General features: G+C 39.8%; 1 protein-coding gene across 10 annotated transcripts in view; it reads left to right on the top strand.

The window, feature by feature from the left end:
- Positions 1-3,378: 3,378 nt before the first annotated feature.
- Positions 3,379-22,485, top strand: part of ralgapa1 (Ral GTPase activating protein, alpha subunit 1 (catalytic)) — a 112,200-nt gene continuing 93,093 nt past the window's right edge. For 3 of the 10 annotated variants that reach the window (XM_031890555.1, XM_031890553.1, XM_031890556.1), the window contains exon 1: positions 3,396-3,760. In XM_031890555.1, the coding sequence (XP_031746415.1) occupies positions 3,655-3,760 (106 nt within the window). In that variant the 5' untranslated portion in view covers positions 3,396-3,654. 10 annotated transcript variants of the gene reach the window in all.

Genomic DNA, 22,485 nt, shown 5'->3' with positions numbered 1-22,485 from the left:
TAGGGGCAATAATTCTGTGCCCATACATGGTGGGAAAATTGGATAAAACTAGGTTTACTTATATTACTTGTATGGCCAGCTTTACAGGAGAAGTAAAGGTAAAATCACTGGGGGATGCAAGTTTGTTACCTGTAACACAATTAGCCATCTCTTCATCTTCAGTACTGGTTTGGTAGAACTTGAATATGGAGGAAATATTTAGAACCTTCAGGATTATAGTGGGCCATATCTTGATTGCAACCAGATATTTAATTGCCTTTGAACTGGATATTTTATAAATCCATGTGAATTGAGAAAATTAAGGAGAGGGTTAACAATCAAGCCTTGTGCGAGGATTTTCACTTCCAGTCAATGGGAATGCAACATAATTTCTTAAAACATTAGAATATCTTGTTCATCGAGAAAGGAGAGAGTTGCTGAGTTACCCAAAAACATATTTACAAAAAAGGAGACAAATCCTGTGTTCCTTTTGATACTCTTTTGAGTACTCAGTGCAGCGCTTCTGTGAGTGCTTATGGCTGTAGTTTCAGAGACCTTTCTAAACTTACTTAGTTTTTACCTTTCCTTGTCCTTTAAAGGAGAAAGAAAGGCAAAGTCACTTGGGGGTGCCAAAATGTCAGGCACCCCCAAGTGACTTTAATCGTTTACCTTGTACCCCGGGCTGGTGCCCCTGTTCGGAGAAAACAGGACCAGCCCAGGGTACCTGTAGCAGAGTGCTTCCTTTTCCTAAAATGCCAGCGGTTAGCGCATGCGCAGTAGAGTGAAAAGCCGACATTTCTGTTAAAGTTCGGCTTTTCACTGCACTGCGCATGCGCGTGCAAGAGGAAGGAGGAAGCGCTACAGGTACCCCGGGCTGGTGCTTTTCTGTCCGTACAGGGGCACCAGCCCGGGGTACAAGTTAAGCGATTTAAGTAATGTATCAGCAAGGTGTGCACAAGGTTATTAGATGTGCTTTTACATCTTGTTTAAGTATTATTTTTGTTTTTCTTTCTTTTTTTATTGATTTGTTTTCCTACAAATATTCTATTTTCTTTAATGCATGGTTTCTTAACTTTAATAAAGATTAAAACAAAAAAAAAAAAAAAACACCAGTCCATTGTATTTTAATCTAAGTTCTGTGCCACGATCTTCTTCTGCTTTTCCAGGTGTTTCCTATGTCTCCTTGGGTAAGCACATTGGCAGTACATAGATACAATCTGTATTGTGCTTTGTCACTTACATTTTTATATTTATAAAACAGTTGCTAACAGTTAATAACTACCATTCTTTATTTCTGTATTGCAAATATGTTATGCAAAACTTCATCAATAATGTGTGTCTTCCCTAGTGGAGTTTTTAAACATAGGTCCCTGCTATGAACACTCAAGGGTCAGTTATAATGCTAAATGTTTTTGGATGGTTGGAAGAAAACCACATAAATACCATAAGAACATACAAATCTCAGGACCTTAGCACATAAATTCAGCACCTAACCACTGTTCCAGCATTCAAGTGTCAATCAATAATGGGCAATCAAATGACATCAATCAAATAAATACAAAAATTTCTGATGTGCGTTAAGTTTGCGAAAAGTTGTGTCATGCTTGTATGAAAATATCTTGGTACAATCTGAAAGTTACGAAATTTTCATATCCGAACGATAGTAAACAGCGCAAAAGCCTTTCTGACTTTTAACCTTCAGTGCATGATTTTGGAAGCCTCTCATAGGACTCAATGGCACTCTGCAGCTCCAACCTGGCCCAAGGAAAGTCTCCCATAGGGCTCAATGGCACTCTGCAGCTCCAACCTGGCCCAAGGAAAGTCTCCCATAGGGCTCAATGGCACTCTGCAGCTCCAACCTGGCCCAAGGAAAGTCTCCCATAGGGCTCAATGGCACTCTGCAGCTCCAACCTGGCCCAAGGAAAGTCTCCCATAGGGCTCAATGGCACTCTGCAGCTCCAACCTGGCCCCAGGAAAGCCTCCCATAGGGCTCAATGGCACTCTGCAGCTCCAACCTGGCCCAAGGAAAGCCTCCCATAGGGCTCAATGGCACTCTGCAGCTCCAACCTGGCCAAAGGAAAGTCTCCCATAGGGCTCAATGGCACTCTGCAGCTCCAACCCGGCCCAAGGAAAGTCTCCCATAGGGCTCAATGGCACTCTGCAGCTCCAACCTGGCCCAAGGAAAGTCTCCCATAGGGCTCAATGGCACTCTGCAACTCCAACCCGGCCCAAGGAAAGTCTCCCATAGGGCTCAATGGCACTCTGCAGCTCCAACCTGGCCCAAGGAAAGTCTCCCATAGGGCTCAATGGCACTCTGCAGCTGCAACCTGGCCAAAGGAAAGTCACGATACTGAAGCTTGAATGAATTCTGAAACTTTTGTACTCGTTGCGAGCATCGCACAAATTGCCTCAAAGTATGAAAAAGTTAATTACAAATTACAGAAAATACGCACGGTTCTAAAACTTACGAAAAAAAAGACAAATTTTTAGTATTTGGACACAATCGTACATTGATAAATGTGCCCCTAAATGTGGGCCTAGTGTGCAAAGCCTGGTATATGTCAGATTCACGGCCATTTTCTGGTAACCTAAACACTGTCTTTACTTATAGTTTCTTTAATGAAGGTACATAATGTCAATTGTATTCTGCTTCTAGGAGTATTACATACGTATTTGTTTAAATGAGAAAACCTGGGGCTAGACAAATAGAAAAGATCTGTGAGGAAGAATCAAAAATTGAGCCTGCCTGTCCTTAGATAAATTGAGCAGTAAACCAGATCAAAAGGAGTCAAGAAAACAATATGATTAGGCTATTGGCACATGGGGTGTTTTGTCTCCTGTCCAGCACAAAACTGGGGCAGCCCAAGCTGACCAGGCACCCCGTGTGGTCACCTCATCCCTTCTCCCTCCCCCCCCCCCCCCGTGGGTGCGCTCATGCACAGTAACATTGAGGTTGAGACAAAACCAGGGAAATTTCGAATGTAAAAATACGCCAGCTAAAATTGTCGCGATCATCTAGAAGTCATTGCCAGATGTCCCCTTTTCCACTTTTATTCTTTGCTTTGTGGTTTTAGAGGTTTTGTTACCACAGGCTTTTGTGCAACAATATGGAAAAGTTGCAGTTTCCGCAAATTTCCATGACTTTTTTTCGTTTGTGCTTTCATCATTTGTATTTTTTAGTAAGTGACTGCCATTCCTCAAAATGAAGTGAGTTTCGTGTTGATTTAAAAAGGAAAATAAATAAAACCACAAAAATCCGAATGTTATTAAATCCCCCCCAAAGTTTGCCAAGGGCCTTATATTATCTCTCTCCATTTTCTTATGTTCCCGGCAATTATTAGTAATTTACCTTATCATGCTTAATTTTGCTGAGATTACTAGGGGTCACAGGTGGCACTACAGCCTAATGGGTTCTGGGCGAAGCGAGTGGTGAATAGCTCGGCGTTTGATTGCTTTACCCTAGAGATAGAAGGGGCGGCCATGTTGAATGTGTCGGTGTAACCTGCTGCTGTCAGAGCGGGGGAGACCCGCACCCCGTCCCCTTATATCCTGTGCCCCAGGGCCCCTCCTTATGAGCCGTGGGGTTTTCATTGCTTAGTGGGGAGTTCCCGTCTCTCCTTCCCGGTAAATGAGCCGGGAGTACGTCCTCCCTCCCTCCCACTCCTCTGCTCCGGGATGTTTTCTAAAAAAACTCACGGGGATGTAAAGAAATCCACCCAGAAAGTGTTGGACCCTAAAAAGGACGTTCTTACCCGCCTCAAACACTTGCGGATCGTCATTGGTGAGTAGGCAAAGCCGGGGGACGGGGTAGCGGGGGCTAATTGCAGGGATGCGCAGGGCTGCACTTATGGAACGTTGTTTGGCTATTACCATGATCCGTAGGCTTTTTGTGATTCACTTACCCCAAATGGGGTGGTGGGGGGTAATCTCTGGGAGAGGGGAGAGATAAACATGGAGGGTGGGAGGAGGCACAGAAATAGTGACTTTATACCAACTAATGGCAGCCATCTGTATTATACCCCTGAAGGCAGTGTTTTTCCTGTGCAGGGCACATGGGGCCCAAGGGCTAAAATTATATTTCGCCCAAGATGGATTTCTGTGGGAGCCCTGCAAGTGATGTGAACTTATGGCCCTTCAGCTATTGCTGAACCTCAGCTCCCATAAAAGACTTGTAGTTCAGCAACAACAGGGAGGCTGGTTCAAGGATGGTGGGTCTCCTAATTTGCTCCAGCGACCAGATCCACAAACATCCAATCAGACAATTTAGATCAAATGTAATGGGGTCAGTGACTGGGTTTACACACTGGTTTGAGATTGGAATGTCAATCCTAGGTGTATCATAAATTGTCAGCACATTGTGTTATTTTGGATGGGGGAGTAAAAACAAAAGTGGTTATCTGTATGGTGACATGAGTGCTAAACTATGATGTGAATGCCTCATACTTGGATTGTACCTGTACGGGGTAGGGAACCTCCATCCTTTGCCTCTTTAGTAATTCATCTCTAATGTAACTGTACTTTGTATTGATTTTTTTTTTATTATTGTAATGACTCCTGTTTGTTCTAATATTTTATTATTCTGCTGTATAGTGCTGTGTACATAAATACTATATAAATTGAAACATACACTTGCACATTTAGTTTTCTAGTGAATACATACTGCTGAATATTGATGCAATTGCAATTGAGACTTTTTGGTCTCCTCTATTTGTAAGTTAACACACTTGCCCATAGCTCTGTGTCCCCAAGTGTTTATACCAGTGTTTGCTTTTTCAGGTTTGCATGTTCCATTACAAACTATGTGACTTAATCCACTTCTGCACTACAGGTCTGAGCCATTGCAGCAGGGTATTATTTAGAGCTCAATTGAAGTCTTCTAACTGGAAAACTTATAACTGTTTGTATATATAGCAGTTGGTCTCTTTTTGCAGAGGCTAAGCCTCCATAATCCACCTCCTGTGAACAAAAACAATGACAAAACATGGATCTGGTTTTTTTTGCCCTTCATCATTGGTGTCTGCTCCTTCTTAATACAGACCTGCAGTGCAGTGAAACCCATACACCTTTACAGCCCCTGCAAAGAGTCAGAGCCTATGGACACTGATTCATAACACTGTAGTTAGTCTCCCCCCCCCCCCAAACAGTTTTGGAATTACAATTTTCTTTTTAGCACTCTTGGCTTTGCATTATACTGTAATTATTACAGTGCTGAAATAACCTGTAATAGGCTGGTGTGTTAGAATAATGTTTACTAAACATGTTAGTAACCTCCATAAGGGCATTTGTAGCGCCGATCAGTTCAGTTATTTGCACCTTAAAAGGTTCTTTTGCCAGGTGGCCTTTTATGGACATTGTACAATAACCTTGTTATGCTATGTTGTATTCTTTATATGGTAGCAATGTCCCAAAGAACTTAAATTGGTCCCTTTATATTTGCACACACACTAGCTGTATGCAGTTTCCTTTATGCTCTAAGTTGTATTTTGCTTTCATTCTTGTCTGATTTGTTATACAAAAGCAGGATATTTCTAGTGTGTTTCCTCTTTTATCTGAGGACGCCATCAAATCCACCAAAATATTTTGTCCAAGTTGTGGAATGTACAAGTGTCAACATATACTTGTCTCTGCAAGTTTCACACATGTATGGCTTTACATTGCACTGAAGGAAACCATGAAATGATTAAAGAAATCATGATTTAATCACCAGGGCAGTACCCGTTTTTCTTTTGTAGAGTAATTTAGTGTTGGTAAGTTGCATCTTGCCTCTATTAAAGGAAAAGTAACACTAAAAATTTTCAAGTAAAAAAATCTATTCTACCCTGCCCCAATAATTGCCCTATCCTGCACACCATTTATTATTTTGAATGCTTTATTAGAAAATACCTGCTAAAACTTGACTTCTGGTCATTTGAAATAGGGTGATAGGGTGATGCAGGGCAGAATCCACTATGCGACGATCGATTGATCAATCCTAGCCTTCCTTCTGTATAGGAAGGAGCCGGGCTAGGATCGATCAATCGATCGTCGCATAGTGGATTCTGCCCTGCATCACCCTATCGCCAAGTTTTAGTAGGTATTTTCTAATAAAGCATTCAAAATAATAAATGGTGTGCAGGATAGGGCAATTATTGGGGCAGGGTAGAATATATTTTTTACTTAAAAAATTTTAGTGTTACTTTTCCTTTAAGACTGCCCTTCTGGAGTGTTGTTTGGTTTCAACCTCCTCCCAGGAACAGTATCAACAAACAGTTAAAGGTTCATCTTCAGGTTAACTTTTAGAATGTTATAAAATAGGCAGTTCTTAGCAACTTTTCAATTGGTCTGCATTTTTTTTCAATAGTTTTTAAACTATTTCCTCTTCTGTCTCCTTCCAGCTTTCAAATGGGGGTCACTGACCCCGGCAGCCAAAGAAATATTGCTCCGTTAGGGTGGAGATACACAGAGCTAATTAGTAGCAGTTACTTGTCACCGCTACTAAACAACAGAAAATACCCTGCCATAGACAGTAATGAGAGTTGCCTCTGCTAAAATACATGCAGAGATAATTATCAATAAATGATCAGCATTTTTGTAGCTGCTACTAGTAGCTCTGTGTGTCTTCACCTTTAGGCTGCATTGTTATTGTTTTATTCCCTATTTTTCTATTTAGGCCCTCCTCTATTCATATCTCTGTCTCTCTTTCAAACCACTGCCTGGCTGTTAGGTTAAGCTGGATCCTAGCAACCAGATAGCTGCTAAAATTCCAACCCCAATAGCTACTGAACAAAAAGCAAAATAATTCAATGACCACAAATACAAAATGAAGACCAACAGCAAATTGCCTTAGAATTGCACTCTTTATAATCATAGTAACATTCAAAGGTGAACAACCCCTTTAAGTAAATTTGATTTATCAACTTACCTCTATATAAATGTTGTTAGATCCCATTGGATCCTATTGGACATTGTTGCAGTAAAAGACTAGCCAAAGGTTGCCACACACGTGGTGATTTGCGATGGTTGCACGAAAGATCGTACAATCAGCCACAAACCGTTCAGGGCTGAAACGGCAGTTAAGGAGGTAGAAACAATAGGATTTCTACCTCCTTCTGCCGATCAGACTTTTCCATGATTGCATTCTATGAATTCATATGCAACCTGCAGGTACAAGAATGTTTGTGGTGCATGTTCTTGGCATAAAGGTGTAAACTAGAACCTATTTGAGTTTTTTTTTTTTTTTATATTAGTTGAGGTCAAGTTAAGGAGAAATCTGCTCTTTTGTGTTTGCATGTAAGTTACTTGCTTTTCTGTTTCCTTATCTTCTTTGTTCATCATTAAGTGGCAGTTTGTTTTCCCCAGTGAGCACACTTATTCACTTTAAAATGTACAGGGTTCTGCTTTAATGAGTGCCAACTTCTTTCCAGTCCCTATCGCAGTAGAGCAAAAATTTGTCTTTTTGCATATAAATTTCTATTTAACTGTACTGCACATGCACACATTATGGCAGCAGCAAGGGATCCCTGGATCTGTAGAGAAGATGGCAATGTGGCACTCATTAAAAAAACACCCTAAGTCTGTGTGAAAAGGAGTGGCAACCTGTGGTTTAAGGTAAGCATTTAATATAATCCTGCGGGGTGCTTGCAGGATTATAAGCAAATTGGCACCCTGCTCCCATTAATAGACCATTTCCTTCTACTTTACGTTGTCAGACCTGTGATACTGTCCTCAAAAATGATCTTAAAAGGAAATTACTTTTCTTTTGCTTTGCTTCAAGAGCTTTATCTGCATGTGTTCTGTCCAACTTCATAATTATGGAGTGAAGTACCTTTTAACACATGAAGAGCTGAGCTTTAGTGGAAACTTTACTGTGTCTACTTTTGAAGAACACACCCTATTTTTTATTGTGCTAGGTATACAAGGATTACAATACATTCTTTTTGTATCTTTGCCTTATTGAGTTAAATTAATTTTCCTGGTAAATTCATGCTCCATAACCAACCCTAGTTATTTTTGCTGTGGACACAAAGACTGAGTTACAAACAAGACAAAAGAAAATTGCAGTGCGCAAAGAAGGTCCACCACCCACTGGATATCTATTTAATATAAAGTTTGTTCACCCTATACTGTTATATCTGCTTTTTCTTATTTTGCTGGATGTGTTTTTGACTGCACATTTCTTCCATTTTAGCCTCAAGAGCATTAGTGAGGTTAGGCACGGATGTGGGACTTTCAGGCTTTACTCACATTGATGTTCCAATCCCAGACATGTTCAGTTGGGTTGAGTTTTGGGTTCTGTGCAGGTCATTCGCATTTTTCCACTCCTGCCTCTGCAAACCAATTCTATATGGACCTCATTTGGTCAAAGGTGCATTATTGCGCTGAAACTGGTAAAGACCTCTGCCAAATTTTGCCACAAAGTAGGAAACATGGAATTGCCTGGACTGTAATTGTATTATATGCATTAAAGGACAAGGAAAGGCTTTTTTCAAGAATGTATCATTTGCATAAATCTAGTGGGCAGCACCCTCCAATGTCAGTCACAACACACTACTGGATGAGGGTTCAAATAGTGTGATGATACTGCCATCTGGAACATATTTTTTTCCTCCAAATGCTGTCAGTGTCATTAAGGAAAGAATTATTCTCTTGTTGAAATTAATCCTTTAAGTCAGTAACTAGTTTTATACTAGCATTTTATTAGTAACTACCCAAGTAATTTGCAAGACAGTGACCAGTTTCAGTTGTCACTTGAAAAGGGGCATATTTTCGACTTTAAATAAGATCAGTCCCAACACTGGATTTATTTTTACTCTTTTCTCCAGGAAAAAGATTATACGTCATGGGAACTTTGTTCAAAAAGAATTCCTTATGGGGTTTGTATTCTTTACTGTTTCTGCTTAATGGAGTCATTTCCAGAACACTTAGCTTATGGGTCCTCTTTGTGAAAGTATAAAAAATGCCCAAGCTTGCAACAGTATTTCAGATTGTCCCAGAGAATTTTCATGTAATACAGGCTTGGCTTTGGGCCTAAATGTTCCATTAATTATACAGGTATCGGACCCCTTATCTGGAAACCCATTATCCAGAAAGTTCTGAATTACGGAAAGCCCATAAACATAGACTCCATTTAATCAAATAATTCACATTTTTAAAAAAAGGTTTCCTTTTTCTCTGTAATCATTATTAGAGCTAAAACCATCCTATTGGGTTTATTTACTGTTTAAATAATTTTTTTTAGTAAACTTAAGGTAGGAGATCCAAATTACGGAAAGACCCCTTATCTGGAAAACCCCAGGTCCCGAGCATTCTGGGAAATGGGACCCATACCTGTATTTAGAACACAGAAGACATTAATAGTACTAAACTTACCGACACCGACTGAAACATTGTTGCATTGTAAGAAACACTTAATAGAAACATAAGTAAAGTATGGTAACAATATTTTTTATTTTACTTTGTGTGAGTACAAATGATATCATAGGGACCTTATATTATAATCTTCACCGGGACAGAGACTGATGTGAATGATGTGCCCTCTCTAAAGTGCTCCATAAATATATATAAATACCAGAAAATAGAACATAAGAAGAGGGGATAATGATCTGGTTGCCACATTCTTTTATAGGAAAGGATTGTCTCCTTCAAAAATGGCCTAGTGCAGCACAAGTTTTGCATATGCTCCTGTTTTTTGTGCTTTCAGATACTTGTATTAACTTTTATTTTGTCCTTCTATTTTCATATATATCTCCAGTACATTGTACTGTACAGTACTTCTTAACTTCACATGCTGCTCTATTTCAGCTTACAATCTTATTTGAGACCTTGTCACCAATCCAGGCTTGAGTAAAATGCCCTTTTATTGAGGAGCTGCAAAAAATATTGAAGGGTTGTTGATCTAAGTATACCTGTATAAGCATGTGCTGTATGGTTTTTCAGTTAACGGGTTATCTGCAGTGTATGTTTTTGTTCTGTTTGTCTAACAGGCATGTGCAGGACTGACAGTCTGTGGATCCTGACAAATGCCAAAAGGGCTGCTGTAAGATGCTAAAGACAATCACTGTTTATTGGGTGGGGGCTGTATGTGCCTCTGTGTATTTGAAATGCCAGGGCCTATTTTGAATGCCAGTCTGGGCCTGGGCATGTGCTTTGCCTTGTATGAATGCTCCAGATTGGTGAGATTGCTGGTACTTCAGTGCACCAATCTGTCTCAGGCAAGGCCACATAAAAAGAAAAAATAAAAGTGATCTTAAAAATGAGTTGTGTGTATCATTAGTTAGGGGTAGCACTATCAATTTGTGCTGTGGAGGAATCGTACAACAGAACTGTAAGGCGTCCTGTTTGTTCCTTCCCTGTTTCCAGAGGCATTTGTTCTTTTCTGCTTGTTTGGCTACAATCCCAGTTAAGAAACAATTAGCACACAAAGGGAAACTAAAGCTAATGTGTGCGGCTCTAATGCTCAACATCCTCACTTTGCCATAAACGGAGGTAAATATTTATAACTAACAATAGATCAGTCTTCCCACTGGCAGGATGGAGGCAAATACCTCTATGTTCATGACCTCACTTGAACACATTGTGCAGCGTGACATTTAGGTGTCACTATTCCTAGGCAAACAGGGAAGGGCTGTGGTTCTTTTTGAGTCAAATGCCATGACCAAGATCAAAACATCAGAATAGCAGCCGTCTTTTCATAAAACTAAAAACATTATATAGTCTGAGTCTGGGTGATCGAATTGAGATGTTATTGAGACATTCTATTTTCAGACACTAACACTTATGTGTAATAAAAGGCACAAGGTTTGCACAGGAGCAGTAACCCATAGTAACCAAACGGATGTTTGCTTTTAAACAGGTGACCAGTTAATGCTACCTTCTAAATAGTTGCCAGTTCTAATAGTTGCTAAATAATTTCCATTGAGACATACATTTTGTCTTGCTTGATGCATGCAAAAAAGTTATCGCCATTAAAGGGCACCTATCACTCCTATATTGTTTCTCCCACCAGAGATGCGGGCTAATAGAGCCTGCACTCCAGTTGCGGGAAACAATAGTTTTTTTTTTTGTTTGTTTGGTGTTTTTTTTTTTTTTATATAGAAAAACTTCCCCCACCAGCGCTGGGCTATCTGCACCGGGAGGGAGCTCCTGGGAAAAAAAAACCTAGTGATGCTTATGCCTTTACACTGGCAATTCGCATTCTTGCCAGTGGAAAGGCATTCCAGGGAGATTAGTTGCCCCAATAGCTGAGATTAACCATGACAGACTTAAAGTCCCTTGTGGGGACAAACATATAATATATAATAGATATATAATATATAATTAGAATACATGGGGTGTACATGGTGGTGCATTCCTGATATTCCCTCTTAACTGATTATGTCCTGTGCCTGTACAGATTATGGACCATGGGGGCATTCAGTCATCAAGAGTTATGCTTCAGATCAGACTGGTCATTCAGAAGATTTGTGTGTGATTTTTGGGAGAAAATTATGTTTGCATGTGTGTTTTAGGAGATGTTCACTTTGAAAATAACTTTTAGTATGATATAGAGCGCTATTGTGAGTCAGTTTGCAAACGGTCTTCGTTTTTTATTATTTGCAGATTTTTGAATTATTTAGCTCTTTGTTCAGCAGTTCTTCACTGGAATTTCAGCATTCACCTGGTTGCTAGGGTCCAGTTTAACCTAGCAACCAGGCAGTGATTTTAGAGAAAGAGAATATGACTAGAGAAAGAAATATGACTAGACAAAGGTTTAAATAGAAAGAGTCAGAAGAGAAAGGCAAAGAATTAAAAAAAACTTAAAGAAGAACAACTAGAAGTTAGGCAGGTTATATATAGTCATTTTGGTTGAATGTGATGGACGTATGTCTTTTTTTAACTCAACTTACTATGTTGCTATGTAAGAAAATGAAGACCAATTGAAAAATAAGAGGTCATTCTATAACATGCTAAAAGTTAACCTGAAAGTAAACTACCCCTTTAAGTTGGAATGGATCTTAGTTACACAGCTTCTTTTATCAATGTATTGTGTTTTAGTGTTTCTTAAAATTCTAGAATGTATTTCAGTTCTTCTGGGGAGCTTAGATGTGCACTACTTGGTATGGACCTATATAGAATCTAAGAAGTATATTTATCATGCTGTGTAAAAAGTGGAGTAAAACATAACCGGTGATGATGCTCATAGCAGCCAATCAGATGCTTTGATTTTCTAATTGTTGAAATCTAATTGCTGATTGGTTGCCCACTGGTAATGCCTCACTCCCCTTTTTACACAGCATGATAAATATACCCCTAAATGTTTTTGCAAGGCTTCTGCTGCCAGAGAACTCAATTTGTCACAAGATTTTCTTTTATTGGTTGGCTCTTTAAATCAGAACAGCTAGATAGTAGCTAAGAGTAAGTTTGTTTTGAGTTGAACAGGTAGGGTGTGGAGGGTAAATAAATACAGGCTGCCAGGATCCAGATTTCCAAAGCATGGAAAATGTAGCTGTAATAGGCAGGCTTTATTTTTTTTAACCCACAAAAGGGACATCTGCAGAACTTGTACTGGCCAAATGTCTGGAAGAATTTTATTTCCTGATTGACTTGTGATAAAATAAAATAAGCAAAGAACTTTGAATAGCAGCTGTCACAGATCATAGGCTGAAGAGAATTCAGCTCTGTTATACTGAATGTTTTGGACCTGAGGGTTTCCAGATAAGGGCTCTTTCTGTATATCACCATAACTTAAGTCGACAAAAAACAATTTAAACACTAAATAAACACAAAAGGGTTGTTTTGCAACCAATATGAACCATTATTTGTTTAAAAAGGAGTCTATGGGTGATGGCCTTCCAATAATTTGGAGCTTTTTGGATAACCGGTTTCCAGGTAAGGGATCCTGTACCTGTACTCTATAGGGGCCCTGTCACATGAGTTGCTTTATCGCCTGGCAGGAAATCTCCACTTTTGTGGGCAATGTACCAACCAACAATACCTGCCTCTTAGCATTAGGAATGCCCACATGTAAAACACATTACATTTTGCGATTCTGTGAAATCAGCCCAAAAATTTAGAAGGGTGGTGAAGTGCCCTGTGTGTTGGCACCCTCATGGTTTCAACCTTGTTAGCAGATTAATTGAGTAATCACTGTGTTGCTTGTGCTGATAAAATGTGACCTAAATGTATGGCTTCTTTTTTCTCCTTCATTTAAAAGTTGATCATTAATATGTAACCCATTTCCAGGTCTGCTTCTTCCAGGCTGGGACCTAGTGTTTTAACATTCCACTGCTCTAGTCAAGCACGTAGGATACTTCTCTGTTTAGCAGCATGCAAGCAGTGATGATTAACCGGCACACAATTTAGCATGAAATTCTGGGCATATTTGCCCAATAATTATTTGTGGTGGTGGATAAACATGTGAACATTGCACACCCGTATATTCAATTAAGTTAAAAGAATCTTTTTCTGCTTTGCTAGACTACTTAAAAGGAAAATGTAAAACCCCCACTATGCAACTCTGGTTGTTCAAAGGTTAATAGTCAGGCTGCAACATCCCCTTAATTGCTTAGGATTCCTTCTCCTTTGACCCACTCGGGCCCGCTCTCTTGAGAATTTACTTTGGCTGTTGACTACTGGGCATGCTCACAAGCTAAGGCAGTAAATCTTCTCAACTTAGATTACTAAACATGCCTCTCCAATCCAGCCACCAATATAAAGATGGCAATGCTGGTTCCCATAATAACTCTGCTCTAGCTGTCTGCTCCTATTTTTATCACTGATGATGTGTAAGAGGTAAAATGGACACTGGGTGAAAGTTGCTAATTGTTTTTGGAAAATGTAACAGTGCTGGGGAACAGAGGGAATATATGCAGTACAAATTATTTTGCTTGGGTGGAGGAGATATGCATAACTTATACATAGAAGAAAATCTTAGGGTTTACATGTCCTTTAAAAGGAGACAACTTTAGTGTTGTGTATTTTTAACAACAAAGTTAAATTCAAGGATTCCTGAAGTGCATGCAAAGTTCTGGATCTGTTTGATTTATAGTGTACACTTGCACTACCACTCAAAATATTTTTTAGCACCCTGGTTTAGTTTGTTTTTAGCATCTACCAGGTTTTTGGCTTAACAGCTCTCAGTCAGAGATCAGAGGTTCAGCAAGCTTTGCCTTAAATGACTTTACAGCAAGTGTATAGACATTTAGGGTCACTGACACTCTGACCCTCCAAAGAGAGCTCCTTAACCAAAAGCCTGGTTTAACATTATAGAAACCACTACAGAAAAGTAAAATTGCAAGAGGGTTCAGATGTCCACTAAATAACTAATTTTATTTTTTTTGGTCAGTAATATGTATATGTCAGTTGAGAGAGGTTACTTATTTTTATTCAAAAGAATCTATCTAAATAGAAATTTTGATGTTGCTTATACTATTAAACGCCACCAAGAAGGGGGGGAAGAACTGTGAATTATAAAAGATCTGGAAGATTTAGAAGAGGGTCAAGCTCAGGTGACAAGTACATAAGGGTCATTAGCCTGCGTAACAGAAGAGTGACTGCCCCTGATATCATGGCAAAGCTGATGGAGTGCAAACATAAAGTTTCCACTTCAGCAGTGCAGAAAAAGACTTCAGGAAGCAGGACTGAAGAGTCACGTAGAACCCAGGAACAAAACCGTGTTACGAGGTCTGCTTCTGCCAAGAAACACAAGAACTGTACTCCAGATGATTGGGAAAAGGTTTTGTTTGCTATTGAATCCAAGTTTCGGGTATCACAGTGTATTCAGTGTTTAAAAGCAACAGTTAGGCATGTAGTAGGTAGGAGGAGGTAGTTATATTTATAGATTGCTTTGCTGCCTCCACAGTTGGGGACCTGCTTGGAGAGGCTAGAGTTCTCAATCAAACAAACCAGCGCAATATTTTTCAACACCAGACCATAACTTTTTATATGAAAATACATTGCAGTCGCACACTGGTTAATGCCAAAGTGCTTTATTTGCTTCAGGGCATAAAAAGAAATAATTTTCTGTATGACTATTAATCTCCAGGCTGGTTGGGTACACCTGGCACCTCACAAGATGATTTTTTTTTTTTAATCACAATATAGCTGCTCAGCCTTGAGCACAAGACTAGTAGGAGACTTATTGGGCAACCTTTTAAGATGAAAAAGGACATTGATCCTAAGCTTAATTCTGAACTCTTTCACAGCTATTTGAAGAAGAAGAAAAGCTGATAGCTTTGACCATAACCCCACTGAGCTAATAGGATGAATTGTATAGAAAGGTGAAGGTTAAATAGCCATCGAGTTCAGATCATTTGTGGGCACGTCTGCTGCAGTGTTGGAGTGATTTAAAGAGCCTTTACGTAAAGGGGACTCTTTAAAAAATTAATTCAATATAAGCTTAATGAAAATGTCTGTACCGTTTCTGAAATATTCAAGTTACCTTTTACTATACCCCCCTCAGCATCTGTCTGTCTTCACGAAATAGTTAAAATCACCAAAAAAAAAAAAATGTCACTCTACATGCAGGATTTGTGCTGGTGAGTTATTTTGTTAGAGTTTTTTTTTTTTTTGTGCTTGAATCAGGTTTTTTTGAACTTGCTCTAAGGCCAAAGTCACACGCAGTTGGAGAGAAGTGGATTGTACACCAGGTGTGACTTTTATTTTTAGATTTCTTTGGTGCCTCCACAGTTGGGGACCGGCTTGGAGAGACTGGAGTTCTTAATCAAAGGAACTACCACAGTATTTTTCAACACCAGACCATAACCTTTTAATACAATTTTCAGAAATCATAGCAACATTGTGTTTTTTTGTTTTTATATTGCCATGGCCAAAAAAAAAATATGCACATACCATTCGGCCAGTGACTTCTGTGGCGTATCTGCAAATCTGAGCTGGTATCATTAAACTTTTTGCATTAACTTTTCCATAAATTGGAAAAGCAAAAACACAGATTACAAAACCTGTTGAAAGCCAAACCGCAGTATTTTATATGTAAAGCTGCAGTGACATTTTATCCTTTACGTTAAACAGACTAGTTTTGCTTTAGTTCTTATGCGTTAGCTGAGATTCAGCTGGCGTTCTAGTTAATATAGACACTGTGTTATAAACATAATACTGGACCTGTTGGAAGAAATCTTCTGCGGATAGCTGTTTGCACCAAAGAATTTGAATTATTTTAGCAGCAACAAAGGCTTGACCTTTAGTCATTTAGAGACAGCAGAGAATGTTTTATTCTTTATGTTGATCTGCTTGGTCTTTTTGCCCCCTCCTCTGGATTGCAGGTTCTTGCCAGATCTATTTCTGGACTCGTGTTTTAATAACAGAAAAGACACCAACACATGTGAGCTACCACAATGATAGGGGAGGTAGAAGATCTTTTTCTTTTTGGTTAGTAACCGGTTTTCCTTGCTTGCAAAAAGTAAGGGAGATTGCTACAGAGAACAGAGCAGTGCATTAGTGCCGCTAAAGATGCAATCGGACCTTGTTGGTTTATTAACATAAAGCTGTGATTCCTGGATCAAATAGAGGAGGGTTCATCTAAAAAAAAACTCTTGTTGAAAAGTGCCTACTTGCTACATTTAAACAAAAGGTCCTCACAACTACTTCAATTGTAGCATAAATAAATGCCTGCCCCCCCAAGGGTGTACCTCTAGGGTCTCTCATTACTTAAAGGAACAGTAACACCAAAAAATTAAAGAGTTTTAAAGTAAAAGAAATATAATGTACTGTTGCCCTGCACTGGTTAAAGTTGTGTGTTTGCTACAGTAACTCTACTATAGTTTATATAAATAAGCTGCTGTGTAGCCCTGGGGGCAGCCATTCAAGCTGGAAAAAAGGAGAAAAGGCACAGGTTACATAGCAGATAACGGATAAGCTCTGTAGAATACAATAGTGTTTTATCTGTTATCTGCTAAGTGCCTGTGCCTTTTCTCCTTTGAATGTCTGCCCCCATGGCTACACAGCTGCATTCTTTATATAAACCATAGTAGTGTTTCTGAGGCAAACACCCCAGTTGTACCAGTGCAGAGCAGCAGTACATTATATTGGTATTTGTTTTATACACTTGAATTTTTTGGTGTTACTGTTCCTTTACCTCTTAAATTCCAGAGACAGGAATTCAGTTTTAAACAATGAAACAAAGCAAGATGTTAGGCCTCAGTCACACAGATCGTCTGTGGTTTTCAGTAAGGCAAAGAGAAGCAGATCTACTCAAATATATGCCTCCTTTTCGCTGCATTAACAATCACAGCTTCCACCCGTGTGCAGCTACGTCAGCGGTTCTCAACCTGAGGGTCGGGACCCCTTTGGGACCAACAGAAAACACATAGGAATAATTTTATGGTTGGGGGTCACCACAACATGAGGAACTGTATTAAAGGGTTGCAGCATTAGGAAGGTTGAGAACCACTGAGCTACATGGAGGGAAGTGGAAGTGTAGCTCTTCCAATCGCCTGGGGACTAAAGGTAACTCTGTCACTCCCAAGGTGAGACCAAATTATGTTACCAGCACGGCTGGTCTCTATCCCTGACCCCTTAAAGTCATGACCCATCCCCACTTGTGTCCACCCACCAGCCTGTGAAAACATACATGCACTAATTTTTTCATATAAGGCAAGGTTTCTACGATATTTGGTGCATCTATGGCGGGAGATGAGGTGACTAATATCGGCAAAGGCCTTGGATATTGGCCATCTCGTATGTAAAATTTTGAGGCACCCAAGCCAAGGCAATCGTTTAGCACGAAATCATTAGATATCGGTAGAATTCTTTTGTTTCTACCATTAGAAAGGTAGCAACTTTAGGTATTTATTATAGTAAAATACTAGCATCCCTGTTGCATAGTGGATATCAAACAAAGGAACTTACAGTAAAAGGCACTCTACTTGAAACTAGCTGTCATTTGTGGTAGTAACACACCAGAAGGGCCAACACAGCATATAGTAAAGTGAATTGACAACTTGATCAATTGTCTGGTATCCCAGTTAATGCTTGGAATTATAGTAGCACTGAAGGTTAAACCAAAGTGCTTCAAATCTCAATGTCATTACCTGTCTTCACTTGTTTTCCCTGACTAAGTGTGGAGGCTCATAATGGCTTATTAAGGGCAAAGCAGTGCAAGCTAGTTGCAGAATAAATGCCTACTAAGCACAATGACTAAATCATGCTGGGCCTTTTACTTCTTGCATCTCTAGACTGCTATCAGCCTGGAGTAATAACTGCATATGTTTTATCCACAGTAGGCCCCAAAGGACCACAATCTGAATATATTTTATCAAGGCTTTACCCTTGGTGGCCCAGCTTTTGTCAAACCAGGAGTAGAAGATATTTCGCTTATAAGCAAATCCACAAGGTTATATATGAGATAACCTCAGTTATATCTGTTTGGGAGTCTTTTCATTTTTTTTGCAGACAAGTCTAAGTGGTAATACTAGACATGTTTACTTAGCCCGGGATTTGATTTGATTCATTATTTGGCCAAACATATCCAGCTAAATCCAAACATCCCTAGTTAATAGACCATTGCCCAGTGCATGTGAAGGTTAGGCTCCTATTACAAATTCTTCAAGTCTTCAAATGGAGCTGCCCCTGCTAAGTTAGAATGTTAAGGGCCTTAATAAATCAGCGGTTTACAAAAAAAAGGTCAAGTTCAGCACCTCCAAATGAACACCGTTCTCATCTCAACAGCCTGCATTTACCATTGTTGTGATCCTTCTTAAAGGGTTTTTCACCTTTGAGTTAACTTTTAGTAAGATGTAGAGAGTAATATTCCAAGACAATATACAATTGGTCTTCAATCTGTAGTTTTTTTTTTAATTATTTCAATAATTGTTCAGCAACTTTCCAGTTTTGAGTTATAACGGCTATCTGGTTGCTAGGGTAAAAATTACCTTAGCAACCAGGGAGTGGATTGAATAAGTGACTGGTATATGAATAGGAGAGGGACTGAATAGAAAAATAAGTTATAAAAAGTATCAATAAAATTGTAGACTCACAGAGCAATAGTTTATGGCTGCCAGGGTCAGTGACCCCCATTTGAAAGCTGCTAAGCATTTGAAGAAGGCAAATAATTAAAAAACAATCAGAAATAAATAATGAAGACCAGTTGAAAAGTTGCTTAGAATTGTTCATTCTATAACACTAAAATTTAAGTTAAAGGTGAACCACCCCTTTAAGGAGGCAAATATTAGGGAAAGTTCGCTCTTTTGGTGACCTCAACAAACAAGCAGATCTTTAAATGTATGGCCAACTTTATTTTTTGCAAGTAAAGATGCTGTTTTTTTCCAAAATTCATCAGTTAATAGAGCTTTTCCTGCAGAATCCTGCATTGGAATTTGTTTTTAAAGAGCAAACAGATTTTTTTTTATATTTCATTTTAACATTTCACATGGGGTTAGCCATATTCTTCATTACCCAGGGTGCCACAGCCATGTGACTTGTGCTTCAGTTTTGCTAATCTGCAAGTTGCAGTGATATCACCCCCCTCCCTTTCCCCCAGCAGCCGATCAGCAGAACAATTGGAAGGGAGCAAGATAGCAGCTACGCTAAGGGGCACATTCATGAAAACATGAGTTCGAATTTCGAATCAATTCGGATTGGATACGATAATTTCTTAAGATCGCAAATATCACAAATATGCTTACGAAAAAAAATCCTTTTAGTCACGATAATATCGTATTGGCGATCTGAAAGTCACAAACTTTTGTACCGAACGATCGTAAAATGCAGGAAAACCTTTCCGACTTTGATCCTTCTGTGTATGATTTTGGAAGCCTCTCATAGGAATCAATGGCACTCTGCAGCTCCAACCTGGCCCAAGGAAAGTCTCCCATAGGGCTCAATGGCACTCTGCAGCTCCAACCCGGCCCAAGGAAAATCTCCCATAGGGCTCAATGGCACTCTGCAGCTCCAACCTGGCTCAAGGAAAGTCTCCCATAGGGCTCAATGGCACTCTGCAGCTCCAACCTGGCCCAAGGAAAGTCTCCCATAGGGCTCAATGGCACTCTGCAGCTCCAACCTGGCCCAAGGAAAGTCTCCCATAGGGCTCAATGGCACTCTGCAGCTCCAACCTGGCCCAAGGAAAGTCTCCCATAGGGCTCAATGGCACTCTGCAGCTCCAACCGGGCCCAAGGAAAGTCTCCCATAGGGCTCAATGGCACTCTGCAGCTCCAACCTGGCCCAAGGAAAGTCTCCCATAGGGCTCAATGGCACTCTGCAGCTCCAACCCGGCCCAAGGAAAGTCTCCCATAGGGCTCAATGGCACTCTGCAGCTCCAACCTGACCCAAGGAAAGTCTCCCATAGGGCTCAATGGCACTCTGCAGCTCCAACCGGGCCCAAGGAAAGTCTCCCATAGGGCTCAATGGCACTCTGCAGCTCCAACCTGGCCCAAGGAAAGTCTCCCATAGGGCTCAATGGCACTCTGCAGCTCCAACCCGGCCCAAGGAAAGTCTCCCATAGGGCTCAATGGCACTCTGCAGCTCCAACCTGACCCAAGGAAAGTCTCCCATAGGGCTCAATGGCACTCTGCAGCTCCAACCGGGCCCAAGGAAAGTCTCCCATAGGGCTCAATGGCACTCTGCAGCTCCAACCTGGCCCAAGGAAAGTCTCCCATAGGACTCAATGGCACTCTGCAGCTCCAACCTGGCCCAAGGAAAGTCTCCCATAGGAATCAGTGGCACTCTGCAGCTCCAACCTGGCCCAAGGAAAGTCACGATACTGAAGCTTGAATGAATCCAAAACTTTCGTACATGGCGCGACAATACGATTTTGTCGCAAAGTACGAAAAAGTTGCGGAAAATACGCTAGGAGCATTCGTGGATTAGTAAATCTCCCCCTAAGGCTAATATCCATCGGAGAGATTTAGATCTCTGCTACCGCAAGCGAGTAAGTTTCGAAATGCCTTTCACTGACAACTATAGGAGTCGCTAGTGGAATGGCCTTTGCATTGCTTCAGGCATTTGTTGGTTCAAGAATAAATTTTTAAGTGGTGAATTATTCGCAATGTAAAAAGTGTAATTTAGAAATAAAAAGTATACCATTAAAACCATGACAGAATCCCTTTAACTACAAATCCCAATTTAGAATCAAGGCATTCTAGGTGTTGTATTCCTGCAACATCTGGGCACCCAAGTTTCAGAAACAGTGTCTTTACAGATAGCTCAAGAAATTTACAATAATTACTATACTGTGAAAGCTAAGTAAATAACCCTGTTCTAAAACTATTTACAGGGCTGGCAAATTCTTAGCATATTTTTGCCATGGACCAATCAAATATCTGATTTCCTATGTGGATTGCAAACTCATTCTAATAACAAACATCCTATACAAACTTCTATAACTCTAAATATGCCAGTAGGTGATGTGTGGTCTGGTACAACAGTGCTCACATTCACTGAAGTTGGCAAACATATCCGCTTTTATATATGTTTTGAAAACATTTTGAAAGCAAAAACTTGTAGTCAAAAACTCTTATTGTTGCCTTATATTGACATTGGGGGTACCAAGAGTCAAAGTAAAATTCAGTAGAGTATGCTCTGGATAGATAGAATCCAGCCTACTGTAATATACCACTACTTGGGACCAGGCCTACCTAATTAATCCCTTACCTCCCATACAATACTTAATAGAGGTATTGCTTAGCCTTGTTTAAGTCTTTTAAGTTCTTTTTCTCTAACACTATGCATACTTGTGTCTGAACCTTGTAAGCACTCAATGCAGTGTATCAGTCTGTGTGCTCTGTATGTATCTTGAGAGAATTCTTGTTCTGATCTTGCTAATAAACTTGCCTTAAGAAAAAACGACATTCTGATTTTTGTCTTCCTCGGAAGTTATAGCAGCATTGAATAAAACAATTTGTATTTCATAATGTTGGTTATTTGCTTGGGTATTCATTTTTAGTAGCTCTTTGGAGTGGCTTTTCTGGTATTCTGGACCTGCAGAATGATATATAAAGAGACATTATATTAGTACAGGTATTGGACCTGTTATTCAGCATGCTTGGGACCTGGGGTTTTCCTGATAAGGGATCTTTCCGTAATTTGAATCAGTCTGCAGAAAATCATTTAAACATTAAGTAAACCCAAAAGGATTGTTTTGCCTCCAATAAGGATTAATTATATCTTAGTTGGGATCAAGTACAAGGTACTGTTTTTTTTTATTATAGAGAAAATTATTTTCAAAAATTAGATTTATTTGCTTATAATGGGGTCTATGGGAGAGGGGCTTTCGGTAATACGGAACTTTCTGGATAACGGGTTTCCAGATAATGGATCCCATACCTGTACTGAAAAATAAAAATTATTACAGAAAATAAAAAATCAGATTGACCCTAGAGTTTTTGATTCACATGTACATTGTGTTTAGTCACATATATGTACCAAAATACTTATGATTTAATGAGTGTGGCCAGCTTAAATTCATAGGACACTCCTGGATCTCTTTATGGGGTTTAATTACTACCCAACAATTAACACTTTGGACCAGTCATCCTCAACGACAGGCTTGTGAGCAGCATGTTGTCCACCAACCCATTGGATGTTGCTCCCAGTGGC

Source organism: Xenopus tropicalis, chromosome 8, assembly GCF_000004195.4.
Source record: "Xenopus tropicalis strain Nigerian chromosome 8, UCB_Xtro_10.0, whole genome shotgun sequence".
In the NCBI taxonomy this organism is placed as follows: Eukaryota; Metazoa; Chordata; class Amphibia; order Anura; family Pipidae; genus Xenopus; species Xenopus tropicalis.
This window is presented reverse-complemented; position numbering and strand designations above follow the sequence as displayed.